The sequence below is a fragment of the Phymastichus coffea genome, unplaced genomic scaffold (assembly GCF_024137745.1).
Source record: "Phymastichus coffea isolate CEN01 unplaced genomic scaffold, Cenicafe_Pcof_1.1 PCOF00002, whole genome shotgun sequence".
Taxonomy (NCBI): Eukaryota; Metazoa; Arthropoda; class Insecta; order Hymenoptera; family Eulophidae; genus Phymastichus; species Phymastichus coffea.
Window position 1 is genome coordinate 7,298,909 of NW_026706813.1, and position 15,219 is coordinate 7,314,127.

Genomic DNA, 15,219 nt, shown 5'->3' on the forward strand with positions numbered 1-15,219 from the left:
CTGCCCTTGTCACTCATCGCCGATTTGTCAGGCATATCCTGCGTAACTCGGCTGTTTCGTTCGTCCACCAATATTGTGGTTGTCTTTGTTGTATCTGTCGATGTTTCAGCATTGTGCCTCTGCACAAGTTGTCTATTAATTTGGCCGTCTCGTCTGTCAGTCTTTTCGCTCTTCGCCGGCCCGTTAGTTCGGGGGGAGGGGAGGGGGGAATTCTCTCCCCTGGAGCCGGTGCTGCCATTAGCTCTTCCGAAAATTTTCGTCCGTCGAGTTTACGTAGCTTCCACCGCGGTGGTTGATGGGTTCTCGTTCGTCTCGTTCCCGTCCGTCCCACCACTTCAAAGACGATGTACTGGTGATCACTGGCTGTGTAGTCTTCAATCACCCGCCATCCCCTCAGCCGTGGCAGAATTCTGTCCGATGTCATCGTGACGTCGGGGATAAAGTCACCGACACCTGGCCGTCTATACGTCGGCGTATGTCCCGTATTTACCACTGCTAGATCGAGCCTTGCGGCCATTTGCAGCAGTAGTCGTCCGTGTCGATTCGTTTCGTTCGTTCCCCACTCGGTCGCCCTCCCGTTAAAATCCCCCGCAACGATGACATCCCCGGGCAGGTCTCTGATCCCGTTTTCTAGGAGTGCCGTCTTTCTCTCGAACTCCATCGCGGTGCAGTTGGGTGACAGGTAGACGCTGAGATAAGTAACAGCGCCAACTGTGACCCAGAAGTAGTCGTCCCCGACGCCGCGATTGGAGACTCTAGATTGGGAGTCACCCCGTACCCAGATAGCAATGGTCTCTGTCTCGTTTGTAATGTATGTCTGGATCGTCCTTCTCCTGTATGGTTCACTCAGAATCAGGATGTCCGCGTCATATTCGTCAGCTATCTAAGCATGTCTGCAGTCCTACTTCGATTCAGGTTTCCCTGAATTATTCTGTCCGTTCTCCTGCACTTCTCCAGCGCGGCCCGCAACACAGTGCACCTGCCGCCTCTGGCGAGGTGGGCGACGTCTCTGTGCCCGATCTCGGAGCACAGTGGGCAGACCGGCTTGTTTTGGCATTCCGTCGCGTAGTGTCCGGATGTGCCACACTTGCGGCAGCATTTCGTCCTGTCCTTACCTGTGCATTCAGCTTTCACATGGCCGAAGCCCAGGCATCTGTAACATTTTGTCACCGTCAGTCGTTTCCGAACGCGGTAATGTAGCAAGCCAATTCCGATCCGTCCACGCCGAAGCAATGCATCGGCTTCCCGCGATTCTAATTCGCAGACCGCCATATACTGTTCAGCGCGGTTTGGACCGAAAATGTGGACTCGAAAGACTGAGCGCGTCCGTCACGTCTTTCGGAGTCGCAACGCTGTCCAGATCTCAATTGGACCTTGGAGGTCATGGCCCTGACACTGCTCGCTTTCCCGATCGTATTTTGAATCTGTCGTCCAAACATCTCACGTCCGTCCGGCTTGTCTGCGTCTATCTGTAGCTTTAGAAGACATAAGCCGTTTTTCGTCTTCCTCAGGGTTGTCACCTTCACGTGGCTCTCCTTCAGGTCGATCGTCATCCGTATTTTCCGTACTATATCAGAGTACGTCGTGTCCGTGCCCAGCCTGATCAGGACAGCCAGACCCCTTTTCCGGTGGGCCGTTCCGCCTCTGTCAGACTGATTCTTTACGTCCGTCTTCATTTTTGTCTTGTCTTATCGTTTTCGTGTTACCGTCTGCCAGTCCTTGGTCGGTTCCGTCGTCGGTGGCCTCTTTTGTGAGGGCTCCGGCGTGGTTCCGACCGGCGAACATTTTCGTTTCGTCCGTGGCGTTTCTTCGTTATTCGCCGCTGTCCTGTCTGTATTGTTGTTGTCTTGGGAACGTCTTTCCGAAACTGTGTCCGATTGCTTGTGCAGCGCGATGTCCACAGTCTCGAAAATTATCTTAATTCCCGTCTTCACAGTCATATTCATGTTCTTTCGTATGTTTGCTGCTTTGGCCATTTTCGTCGCCGTCTCTTGTATAAGCCGCAGCAGTTCCGTCACGTCGCGTGTATCGTTTGTTATTGTCGGTGTTCGTCATGTCGTCGGTTCTTTGCTGTCAGCGGCAGAGACGTAGCTCACCCCGCTGCCGCCGTTTGACACACTGTCCGTCCTCTGTCGTCTCGGTAAGTTCAGTAGATTCATATCGTTTTTTCGTGTCGTTCTTCCCATTCCCGTGCACAAAGTACGGCCCTCAAAATCCGTGCCGCTGCCCGTGACCACCGGGGCTTTCACCCGATCGGAACCCGGGGTGGATTCCTCCTGAGGAGTTACCACTTGAGGTACATCAGTGTTTTCATTGTGCATTTTTCCCGTTTTGTGTCCCGTTATGTTAAAAGTCCCTCGTGGTCGCAACTCCAGGAACCGCGATGGAACGACGCGCGGTCGCTGAGGTCCCCTCCCCTGTGTGTTTACCCTGTGTGTTCAGTGTTCCTCCCTGTGATATGTGCGTGTATGTAAGTGCCCATAGGCGAAACCGACCTTCGTTCACGGGGAGAGCCCGTTTAGAGAGATCCCCTTCACTCGCTTTCGGGCGGCTCCGTCTATAGGAATCCCCGACCATTCGCTTTTCGGTAAGACCCGTTTATAGGGTCGCCGAGCATTCACTTCCCCGGTTTTCCAGAAGGCTTGTGTGTGTGAGTGTTTGCGTAGTGTGTGTGTGTATGTGTATAAATGATTAATGGTTGGACACATCGGCAGAATACCATTATTTTTTGCGTTATTTGTGAGCCATATCTTCCTCTTGGTCGTGTCCGTTATAGCGTTGCTGCTCAGAGCATTGACACGACGTACAACGTTTCCACCGGGCACGTCATGGACGTTGGAAGCTAGTATTTGTCCAGTGAGGTATTACCACTCACTGGACCAGCACGGCTTATTATTATTATTATTATTATCAACCCCACCCTTGCCTCGGTGGGATAGGAGAGGAGTTGACCGCACCCTACACAATACCTTACCTGAACGTAGCATTTTCCGCTCTTTCCGAATCCATGATAAAAAATGGGGGTTCTTATTAAAAAAAATTACTTGGTTATTTGGTTATTGGGGTTACTAGGGTTGGTTTATTGGATAATTGGGTATTTGAGATTTGGACTATTAAAATTATTCTTACCCTTGCCGATCATCCGTGTACATAGATGAAGATAACAATAAATTTGAACCCTACATGACCTTACGCGGTAGGGGGGGTTAACCGCACCCCACACATAATACCTTATCTGAACGTAGAATTTCTCGCTCTTTCCGAAACCGGGATAAAAATTATAGATTCCTATTAAAAAAATGTCTTTGACCTTCAAATGACTTTGAAAATAAATCTCAAGGTTATATCCGATTTCTGGGAAAGGTGTCCCTCATTGTCCCAAACAACTTTTGTCTGAACAATTTTTTTTGTACAATGTCAACCGTAGGAAATTTCGGGGTGGTTCCTTTAAAATGGGTCACCCTGAAGATTTATTGAGTGATAGACAAATAGTAATAGCTTCATAAGTATGTATTGAAATTGACAAGACGTTTAAAGACATAAAGTCTAATGTAAAAGATCACATTATATTATTTGTGATATATATCAACTTAAAACTTATGTAATTTTAAATATTTACATTTACATGAATTATATTTGTTCTTTTAGCCATCACGATCTTCAACGTTAGTGTCATTTTTACAACCATTCAGCAATACATTGTGGATATTAGTCATGGTTTCTGTGCACGTTGTAGCTTTGGTTTTATATTTACTTGATCGATTTTCACCATTTGGAAGATTTAAATTAGCCAATATGGATGGAACAGAAGAAGATGCTTTGAATTTATCAAGTGCAATTTGGTTTGCATGGGGTGTTCTATTAAATAGTGGCATAGGAGAAGGTATGTTACATACTCCACCTCATTTGACAGCATTTACAGCGAAAAAAAAATTAATCGCTTCAATTTTTCAAAACTTTAGGATATATTAAGAATATTATTTCACATAAATTTTTATTTCGAAAACTGTTTTCCGAGTCCTGTGAGTAAATATATATCATCGGCAATAAGCATTTTTAGGAATTTTGTTTATTATCTTAGCATTAAACAAAACGGTTGCAAATCGTTTAATGTACATAATCGAAAAATTGAATATTCATCTATTTGTTTGATTAAATTAGTTATTTTGTTTCACCACCAGGTAAAAAGTATGAATTTATTAATAATAATTTTATTAATGAATAAGAATCATACAATTATAAATTAGCAAAATTGTACAAAAACAATAAGTGAAGCTTAAACTTAACAATCGGCATGGAAAATCGTAATGTACGAAGAATAAATCTATTATTTTACTAGATAAAATAACCAAAATAGCAAATTAAAGGATAATTAAAATTATTAAAATTAGATATAATTTAAAATGCAGATAAAAGGAATATTATTACATAAAATATAATAAAAGCAGTAAGATTGGCAGGATTCTTTTCATATAGATGTTACGTCTCGTGCATCAACTACGAATAGCTAATGAATGAGACGTTCCAATATGTTGACTAGTGGTCGGATATGTCTCACTTATAATAAATATATGTAGAAATGTATGTCTGATGATTGTACTACCTTGATAATTGTAGCTTTTAATTGTGGATAAAATGTAGCAGGCTCTAACTGCTTGTTGAATTGAATAGGATAGGTTGTTGAATAATACTTGCACGATATTACTTTGTAACAGTCGTGAGTTTATTAAGTAAAATGATCACCAATTGTCGGACCAGTGTGTACGGAGTTGAGTCTTACAGGTACTTATTGACTGACTGACTACTGATCAACTGACTCGTAATGATGTTCATTGCTTTTTATAGGTTAATTTTCAGGTCAGTATTGAATTGTGACATTTTGTTTTTTGCTGAATATACATTCTTGTGCTCGGTGGCTTTATTTCGGAGTGCTATTTGTTTTGCGTTTTGTCAGCTTTCTGCTGACGTGTGAATATTTTAGCAGTTTTGAATTTCCTGAATATGCATTTGTTACAAAAGAGGATGTGTCGCAAGGTGTAACAACTTTATTTCGGAGTGTCATTTACCTCGCGTTTCGTCAGCTTTCTGCTGACGTGCGAATAGTTTTAGAAGCTTTGAATTTCACGAGTGTGCAGTTGTTACAAAAAGGATGCGTCGTAAGACGTAACACCCCAGGGCCTAAGACATTGCAATATGATTGCAATGTTTTGCATAAAAATACTCCTGAAATTCAAAGCTACTAGTTTGCGGTTTATACAGAGATTTTGTGGTATGTACATTTTATTTAGTATATAAGGAGTGCAGTTGCTCGACTTTGTACAGTTCAAGTTTTTCAGTTTACGATGTTCGGGTTCCCAAGGAAACGTTATTTCATGGTCTGTGTAAGTATTAAAGATTGATTGTACTTCTTATTGCCATGCTTTTTTTTTTTTTTTTTTTTGTTGTTGTTATTTTTATTATATATATATTTTTTTTTTCTTTTTTAGTTTGCGGATTGGCAGCATTCACGTGCTGTGAAGAAAGCCAGATGAGAGGGCTTGCCCCTTCCTGCCGGGCCGAAACCCGGAACCCGGAAGTATGTGAGGATAGATGTAAGTATTTTGCAATGTATATTGGTATTTTTATATATATGGATTAATTTGTTTCCTGTTTGCTTTGTTAGTTTCAGAGATGGCAATTGGTGCGGACTCTACGGCATTGCGACCGAGTGACGCGCACGGCCTTCTTCCTGGGGGAGTATGGGCCAGACGAAGATACTTGGGGTCTTCGTGACTTATTTTTTTATGATTTGTTAGTTTATTGCAATGGTTTCCGTAGGGTATGCGTAGAAGTGTTTAGTGATTTTTATAATGTGATTGTAGGTCCAAGTGTGGACCACCGGTATGATTGCAATTGTATCTGAGTGTGATTATATTTGCGAATATGCTTGTAATTTTGTAAAAATAAATATATATTTTTTTCTGTTTTTAGATAAAAAGAACAAATCTTTGTTTTTTTTATTTCAATTCCTTTGTCATCTCAGCCTAATATCCTAGAGCGAATATCTCGCTTCCCTACCCGCTTAAAATGTGGCCATGACGTAAAGCATTTGGGGTACTGAACGACATGACAATTAGATTTTTGTTGAAAATAGGTCATGTTTGTATTTGATTATTGTTGTTTCGAGAGGTAAGTTTTGTTGAGGAATAGGACAGTGGGTATCAGGGTAGATTTGTATCTTGACATCTGTGTCGTTCAGGTTTGTGTGTATTGTGTCTAGTTCAATTTCTGCATTTTGTTTATTAATTTTTGTCATAATGTTGTGGTTTTGTCGTCCTAGTGTCACTAACAGGTGGGTTATTGAGCTAAAGAAGGCCCATAGTAGGTTCATAGACCAGCCATAAACCATGTGCAGCGTATATCCTCTGATGATGGTGTCAATTGTCAATTTTGTTATTTGCAGTATTATTAATATCATGATGATTACTGATGAGATTGATCCGCACATGACTAGCTTGTTGAACATGTGATTCCATGTGCTTTCTGCCAATTTTGCAAGTGTATTTTCTGTAAAAATATTCCCTGTTGTTCCTTCTCCTGATATCTCTTTAGCTATAATATTTAGCAGAGATGCTTTTTCCATGGGGAACATTATTTGTTGTTGTAGTTGATCTAATTCTTGTTGTGAGTATATGCCGCTAGTTGCTAATGACTCTATGGATTCAAATTTCCAATTTATGTTTGTGTTTGGTTTGAGTGTTTGTGGTGATATTGTTTCCGTTGGTTTCGGTGTTAGTTTTATCCATTTGTTATTTACTTTGTAGTATGTAGGTATGATGGAGTTGCAGTTCATTGGAGTACCTCTTCTTTTGAGGATATGCGTTTTTGGAGTAAGAAACCAGGTTTCATTGCCTGAAATTACTGGTAATTCGCTGTAGCATTCGCTAAGGTGCTGTGCCTTCACTACAGTAGGGATGCATTTTATGATATGAACTGCTTCTCCTGCGATCCTGGCAATGTATCCAGGTCTTTTCATGATATTGTATGCGAATTCGTCAGGGGAGAGGGTTGCAAGGGATAGGGAGTTTTGTAATGTTTTCCTCTCTACTTCACACCTATCTGTAATGATTTTTCTGTAAAGATCGTTCAGTTGTCTGCCCAAATGTTTTTCGACATATACAAATTTAGAATTTACGTATGTGAATAAATCGATGTTAACCTTGCTTTTGCTAGTAACCGTATCTTTATCGAATTTGTATCTGTTGAAGTTATTATTTTCTTCCGCGATAAAGAGTTTTGGGTGTTCTGTTCTAGTGAACTCTCTGTAGCATTTCAATATTTTGTCTTTAGCTGTTAAAGCAAAGGTCGTGTCGCTAGTGTTTACCATGTATATTATGTCGTCATTGTGTGTGTTAAAGTATTTTGTTACTGGACCTTTATATAAAATATCGTAAGTGTTAGTAAAACATTCTTCCTGAGGTAAAATGTCCCAAAATGTATAACCCCCGTCAGAGTCTACGCAAGTTGTGTCTGAAAATGTACATATCGTTCCTGAGCTTAAATGTAATTTATCATTATTCAGACTAATTTTCGCATAGGCTTGTATTAATGTGATTTTAATTGTGCCTTGAACAAGTACCTTACTCCATGATCCGAACCTATCTGCGTAGGCTACGCCGCTGCAGCTTCCTGCATCGCCAGCGAAGTCTATGCCTTTGGTTGTTGTGGCGTTTATTTTTAAATCAGCAATCGTATGAAAATTGTCATACTTAAAAATTCTCGTTTCGTGGATAGTTTGGCATTGTTCATGGCTCAATTCATACAAGTATTCCTGTTCTCCATTTTGTTCAGGTTCGAGGCGTCCGAATAGTCTGCATTGGTATACTGTCCGATGGATTTCAATTTTGCATTGATGTACTGGAATATTTCTAAATTCGGCTGCTTGGATAAGTTCTATATTTGCTATTGTTGAGTTTATTGTTTCGGTTTTAAAGTCGCATTCGTCAGCATCCAGTAGAGAGAATGTTGTGATGTTTGTGTTTGTGGTGCCGCAGTGATATCCAATGTATGCATAAGTAATTTGAAAAAATGTAATGAATAACGTTATTTTTGAATACATGATTTGTTTGTCCTAAAACAGAGAAAGGTTTATCATTTTATATACTTTTGTGTAATATTAATTTATTTGCATGAACTGTATTCGGTTTTCCACCCTTATTTATTGTTACATTATGTTTGTCTGTGATATTTAATATTTCAAAAGGACCCAGGTTTTGATTCTTTTCTAATTTTCCCGGTTTAGGTTCTTTAATGAGCCACACTTGATCTCCTATTTTGAAATTGCAAGGGTTTATGTGGCGATCATAATATTTTTTTGATCTTTCTTTAGCTATTATGAGGTTTTCCCGCGCTAAGCATGCAATATCCTGCATGTTTTATATAAGTGTGGATAGATAATTATTAAATGTTGGCAATTGTTCTGAAGTTTTTAATGGTTCACTAGATGGTAATCGTGGTGGATAAGCGAAGACCAGTTCATGCGGAGTAAATCTATGTGCGTTGTGAATGCTTGTATTGTAATGAAATTGGGCTAATTCTAATAAATTATCCCATTCAATTTTTTTACTAGAAAAATTTTTTAAATATTCACAAAGGGGGTGATGTGCTCTTTCTAGGGAGCCGTTTGATTGTGGTGAAAATGCGGTGGTTTCTATTTTTGCAAATTTAAATCTACGAGCAATGGCTTTTAAAATTTTACTTGTAAAGTTTGCTCCTCTGTCGGTGAGGGTCGGATACTTTTGGTGAACTGAAAATACATATAAATCTTTTAATTAGGGCATCTGCAATTGTTTCTGCCGTTTGATCACTGAGTGGAACAACTATTATGAATTTTGAGAGGAGGTCTTGGATAGAAAGAATGTATTTATTTTGATTATTAGTAACGTTTAGAGGTCCTACTATGTCCATTGCGATTTTGTCGAATGTTTTCATGGGAGTATCCGTTATTATCATTGGTTGTCTAGTTTTTATTCTTTTTAGTTTGTTTCTTTGACAAATTTCACAATTTTTAATACGGTTCTCTATATCAGTTTTCAGATTTTCCCAATAGTATTTGTTCTTTATTCTATTCCATGTTCTGTTGATTCCCGAATGTCCTCCTAGTGCGCTTGAGTGATATTGGTCGAATATATTGTCTCGGTCTGTGAGTTTTACGTAGTCGATGTAATTTAGGCAAATGATAATTTTAGTTTTAGAGTTTTCGAATGTTGTCGCTAGAATGTTTTCTATTTCAGTCCAGTGTATGTTTTTTAATTGTAGGTCTTTTGAGATGCTGGATGTCTTTATTCTCTTGCGAATTATTAATGTTCTTAATAATTTGAAGAGACTTTTGAGAGTTTCCTTTATTCTCATAGCCGACTGTCTTGTGTCAAGACAGGCTATGTAGATGTTTTTTGTTCTTGACTGTTTTATTTCAATTTCTTGGGGCTGTAGATTTTTGTCTGGTTGTATATGTTTGATTTTCATTAGACTTTCTGTTGTGTTATCTAATGATTGATGTTTGTAATCGATAAAATGTATGATGTTGTCTTTTCTTGATTCGATGGGTTTTTTCGTAAATCTTATGTTATGTTGTTTCCGTGTTGTATTTTCGTCATCTATATGTACTTGTGTTTGTGTAATATTTTTATTTCTATTTCTTTTTTCTTTGTCTTGTTTTCTTATTATTTTGATTTGTTCCTCTTGCTTTTCTTGTTTATTTGTTACTATTTCTTTTGATTCTTGTTTTGCTTTTTGTGCTCTGGTAACTGCGTTTATTTTTATATTTTCTATCGGATTTCGTGAGAGTGCATCGGCATTTGTATTTATTTTGCCAGGTTTTATATTGTTTTATAGTTTTTATATTGGGTATAAGATATGGATCTGGAATAGTTTTTGCATTCAATTTTCGATAATCTATCACCATTCTCCATTTTTTCTTTCCGTCTTTTGTTAATCCCTTTTTTGGCACAATCCATACTGGCGCGTTAAATGCACTTGTTGAAGGTCTAATTAAGTTATTTGTAATTAGTTTTTTTGTCTCATCACATGCGATTTGCTTGAGTGTATATGGCAGAGGAAATTGTTTAACATATACTGGTTTATCATCAGTTAAATTAATTTCGTGTTCTTCTATGTTGCATTGGCCAAGTTTATCTCCTTCTAACCAGCATATGTCTTCAAATGACAGTATTAAATTTTTTATGTTTTCTTTTTTTCGTTGAGTCAGGTGTTCTAAATTTATTGTATCTATCAGTTGCTTTCGTCGTATTGTTATTTCATGTTCTTGTGTCTCTTTTTGTGTAATTTCGTTGTGCGTAGTTGTAAATATATGTGCTGGTTTTAAATTAGTTTCTTTAGGTGTGAATTTTTCATTGATGTTTTTGAAGTTATTTTCTATATCATTTATAATGTGAAGGTTCGTCATTTTGTCATATTTTCTATCGATCTCTCCTGTAACGTTATCTCTCAATGTGTCGCAAAAATTTGAATAATCATTAATAGTATAGTTCTCCTTGGTTTCATTGGATTCGTCTTCCAGGGCTTTATTAATGTTTCCAATAAATTGTGTTACGCTTGAGTTATAGTTAGGTTGAGATATTTTTGTTTCTGGGTTCCCATATATTTGATCATTCGTACTATTTTTCGTTTCTTCTTGTATGTCGCTTATTATATTTAGGATTTGAATTACATCTTTATGTATTGATACTTCTTTGCTGTGTGTAATCGTATTTATTTCAATATCATTTTTGCTTACTATGTATCTTTTATCAAATGCTATGGGTTTCCATGTGTCATGATGTTCATTAATTTCTTTTGAGGTTTGTACTGTAAATGTGTTTGTTTGATTTCTGCTAGTGATTTCTTTTAATGGCACTTTTTGATTATTTATTTCCAAGTATCCTCTGTCTAATCTTAATTTGTGTTTGGATAAGGCATTTATTCCTATTATTCCATCGTAAGGAATAGAGAAGTTATCCGGTGCTACATGGAAATCAAATGGTTCATCTGCAATATACATTTGTGTTGAACCTATTGTTCTTATTGCGTTTTCTGTGATTCCTGATATAGATATTTGTTCATTTCTGTTTAACTGCTTTTGTGGAATGCTGCTATTTTTGATAATATTTAGTTGTGCTCCACTGTCTACTAGTAGTTGCAGTTTATTATTCGAATTTGGTTCGGCTATTTCTATGTACTTGAGCAGGTTTTTTAGTTTAATAATGTATATTTTGGTACAGTCATTTGTAATTTGTTGGTTAATATCAGTGCTATTTTTAGCTATATCTGTCTGTAGCATGGTACTCTCTATTTCCTTTATATTTTCTTTGAATTTGCTGTATGTATCTATGTGATGTTTTGTTTGTGTTGGGAGAGTGAGTGTTTTGTCCTGGAACGTTTTTATTGTCTGCTCATTCTTTAGGCGTTCCTTCCCAAAGGAGCTCCAGAGTTTTCCGAGTTTGTTCCATGTTTGCGACATTGTTCTGTTGTATGACCGACACCTTTACAGATTCTGCAAAATATTCTTTCTTCTTGTAATCTTTTAATTTTTTCACAGTTATCTATGTTATGTCCAGTTTCGTTGCAACCTTCGCATGTGATTGAAATATTTTGAGTTGGATAATTTTTTAGTGCTTGTAATTTCCTACATTCACTTGCTATGTGACCTATATTTTTGCAATAAGCGCAGAATTTTTTTCTTTGATCATTGTTAAAATTGTTTCTGTATCCGTTGTTGTGGTTTCTATTGTAAGTGTTATAGTTTTGCTGATTTTGCTGAGGGTTTGCAGATTGTTGTGTATTCGCGATTTTTCTGCAGTACTTTGCTGTGTGACCTAATTGATCACATAATTGGCATTTGTAACTTGATTTATTTCTTTGTTCTGTGAAATATATTCGCGCTTCTTCACAATCTTGTTCTTCGTGTCCCTGTTCTTGGCATAGGGTGCATATTCTATAAGGTGATCTATTTTTACCTGTTGTGCAAAATTTGATAGAGTGACCTTTTTTATTGCATTTTTTACAAAAGACCTCAGGGCATTCTTGCGTTGAATGACTTCCTTCGTCACAAATATCGCATTTATTTACCTTTTGTGTGATCTTATTTTTACACTTAATGGCTTCATGTCCTGTTTCTCCACATTTCCAGCATTTTATGTAGTCGGCAATGTAGGGGCATTGACCTACCTCATGTCCTAATTCTTGGCAGTATTGGCAATGGATATTTCTTCGTTTATTCAGTGGGCAAGCGCTTATTGAGTGTCCTTTTTGGCTGCAGTATTTGCATATCAAATTGATTTTGTCTAATGAATTTTTACAATTATTAGAAAAGTGATCTGATCCCTTACAATAGACGCATGCTGCAGAATGGCAAAATAGTGCTTCGTGTTGGGGGTCATGGCAAATTTGACATATCATGATTTTTTTTGGTAATTCAGGTCTATAATAATCATTGTATTCTGCATATGTGTTATTAATTGTTATACTATCTGTTGTTTTTCTAATATTTATGTCATTTTCAATTTCTATGGCTTTTTTGGACATTTCTTGTAATGTTGTCTCATTACCCAGTTCGTATTTTATTTCCGTTCGCATTCCTTTTTTGAAACATTTTGCTGCGTCCGCATCTAATTCTTCGTAGAAATTCTTCCTGGCTATTTCATTTGTTTCTTGTATTTTATATATTTCTTTTATTTCTAATACCAATTGACATAATCTATTTGTGTATTGGATAATTGATTCTGTAGTTCCTTGTGTTATTTTGCGTATCCTAGCACGCAGTTCGTGTATGTCTTCTTGAATTGGGTATAGACTTCGTATTGCTGTAATTAATTCGTCTATTGTTTCTACACAGCTGTTTCCTAAAGCTTCTTCTGCCTCTCCCTTCATTCTCACTTTCAATAGTTCTACTACATTATGTTCATCTTGGTCTTCTACTAAATTTTTTACTCGTCGTAATCTTCTGATGTACTTTGCGGGTGGCATATTTTTGCCATCGAAGTCCGGAACATAATTTACCAATTCTTTAAGTGATAATTTGATTGGGTGTGAATTTGCCATGTTTATTGGGTTTGTTGCTGGACTTGTGATACGTTGGTTTTCTTGAATTTGTCTTTGAATTTGCTGAGTGTTTCTTTCACTCTCCTTTTCGTTTATGTATTGTGTTTTGTTTGTTTTTCTTATGTCTTTTTTTGAATTTTCGATGTTCTGTTGTTGGTTAATAGGTTCGTCAGAGTTTTTTGGTAATGAGTATTTTGTGTAGACAGATTCTTCGTTTGTGTTTATGCTGAATAATATATCTTTTGGTGTCCCTAATATTAGGCTTTGTTCACCTAAAAATCCTCCAATGTCTGAATATCTATCGTGTTTTTCTGAGTCAAATGTGTCAAACGTCTGGTTTAATAGTGAATATTTGTCTGATTCAGTGTAGTCGGTTTTATTTGTTTGTTTTTCTGTTAAATCAACTAATTGGTCAACTGTTGGTATGATTTTCTTTATTGCTCCTGTGTTTTTCTCTTTTCTTACGATTTCTTCTTGGGTCTTGGTCTTAATAGGCGATCTTTGCAGCTTGTTACTCTTTTTGAAAGCTATCTCATCCAGTCCTTTTTCTAAAAGGTCTTCTAATTTTGGATTCTTGTCGATTTGTGATCGCGTAAGTTTCCTAATTATGGATGATGTGTCCTTCGTTGTGCTGGACTTCTTGCTCATTTATTGCACTTTCGTAATAAACGGGATAAACAAAGGGAATTCGACAAAATCAAAATAGATGAAGTAGGAAAAATATATAAAATAAGGTAAATTATTGTTAGCAAAAAATTATGGTAGAAGTATATGGAAACACAATTTCTTATTGAGATGACAAAAATAAAAGGGGAAAAAGAAAAAAGGAAATTCTATCTACGTATGGTATTTGACCTACTGTCTGAAAATTATTTTTCGGTCACTTGTTTCTGCTGTTGTCTTAGTTTCATAATTTTGCAAAATTGCAATTTTGAAATTCGGTTACTATGAAAGAAAGTGACGTGTGCTGCTTACTTCTGTAATACGACGCCTACTCGTATATCCGCGGTTTTCGAACTCTTTCTTTTATGTTTGATGCGTTAATTCATTAATAAGAACTAAGTTTTAATATGTATAAAAATAATTTCCTTTATCTCAATCGAATGTATTTTTCGTACCGGAACCAATTGTTACGTCTCGTGCATCAACTACGAATAGCTAATGAATGAGACGTTCCAATATGTTGACTAGTGGTCGGATATGTCTCACTTATAATAAATATATGTAGAAATGTATGTCTGATGATTGTACTACCTTGATAATTGTAGCTTTTAATTGTGGATAAAATGTAGCAGGCTCTAACTGCTTGTTGGATTGTATGAGTGTAGCAGGCTCTAACTGCTTGTTGAATTGAATAGGATAGGTTGTTGAATAATACTTGCACGATATTACTTTGTAACAGTCGTGAGTTTATTAAGTAAAATGATCACCAATTGTCGGACCAGTGTGTACGGAGTTGAGTCTTACAGGTACTTATTGACTGACTGACTACTGATCAACTGACTCGTAATGATGTTCATTGCTTTTTATAGGTTAATTTTCAGGTCAGTATTGAATTGTGACATTTTGTTTTTTGCTGAATATACATTCTTGTGCTCGGTGGCTTTATTTCGGAGTGCTATTTGTTTTGCGTTTTGTCAGCTTTCTGCTGACGTGTGAATATTTTAGCAGTTTTGAATTTCCTGAATATGCATTTGTTACAAAAGAGGATGTGTCGCAAGGTGTAACAACTTTATTTCGGAGTGTCATTTACCTCGCGTTTCGTCAGCTTTCTGCTGACGTGCGAATAGTTTTAGAAGCTTTGAATTTCACGAGTGTGCAGTTGTTACAAAAAGGATGCGTCGTAAGACGTAACATAGATAACGATTCTATACAATGTTGTTCAACTGAAATATTCAAATTTTGCGTTTTTAACACAATGCTTTTCTATTATACACGAAAATGAAAATATTATTGAAAAGTGAAATATTATCTTACATTAAATTTTTTTACAGTAAAATTAAAAAACGATTAATTAATTTTATAATCGCACACACAACTATTTTTTTGATAATGGTTAGAATCTTAAACATATAATTCTTTGAAATATTTTTTTATTCCTGCAGAAACATTTTATGTAGAATATTTATAGTAAATTGTTTT

At 37.0% G+C, this 15,219-nt stretch overlaps 1 protein-coding gene across 8 annotated transcripts in view; it reads left to right on the forward strand.

The window, feature by feature from the left end:
* The window catches only part of LOC131663753 (glutamate [NMDA] receptor subunit 1), a 1,362,975-nt gene that overhangs the window by 1,053,303 nt on the left and 294,453 nt on the right, over positions 1-15,219 (forward strand). For all 8 annotated transcript variants that reach the window (XM_058934360.1, XM_058934403.1, XM_058934412.1 and 5 more), the window contains one exon: positions 3,649-3,883. In XM_058934360.1, the coding sequence (XP_058790343.1) occupies positions 3,649-3,883 (235 nt within the window). The remainder of the gene's footprint in view (positions 1-3,648; positions 3,884-15,219) is intronic.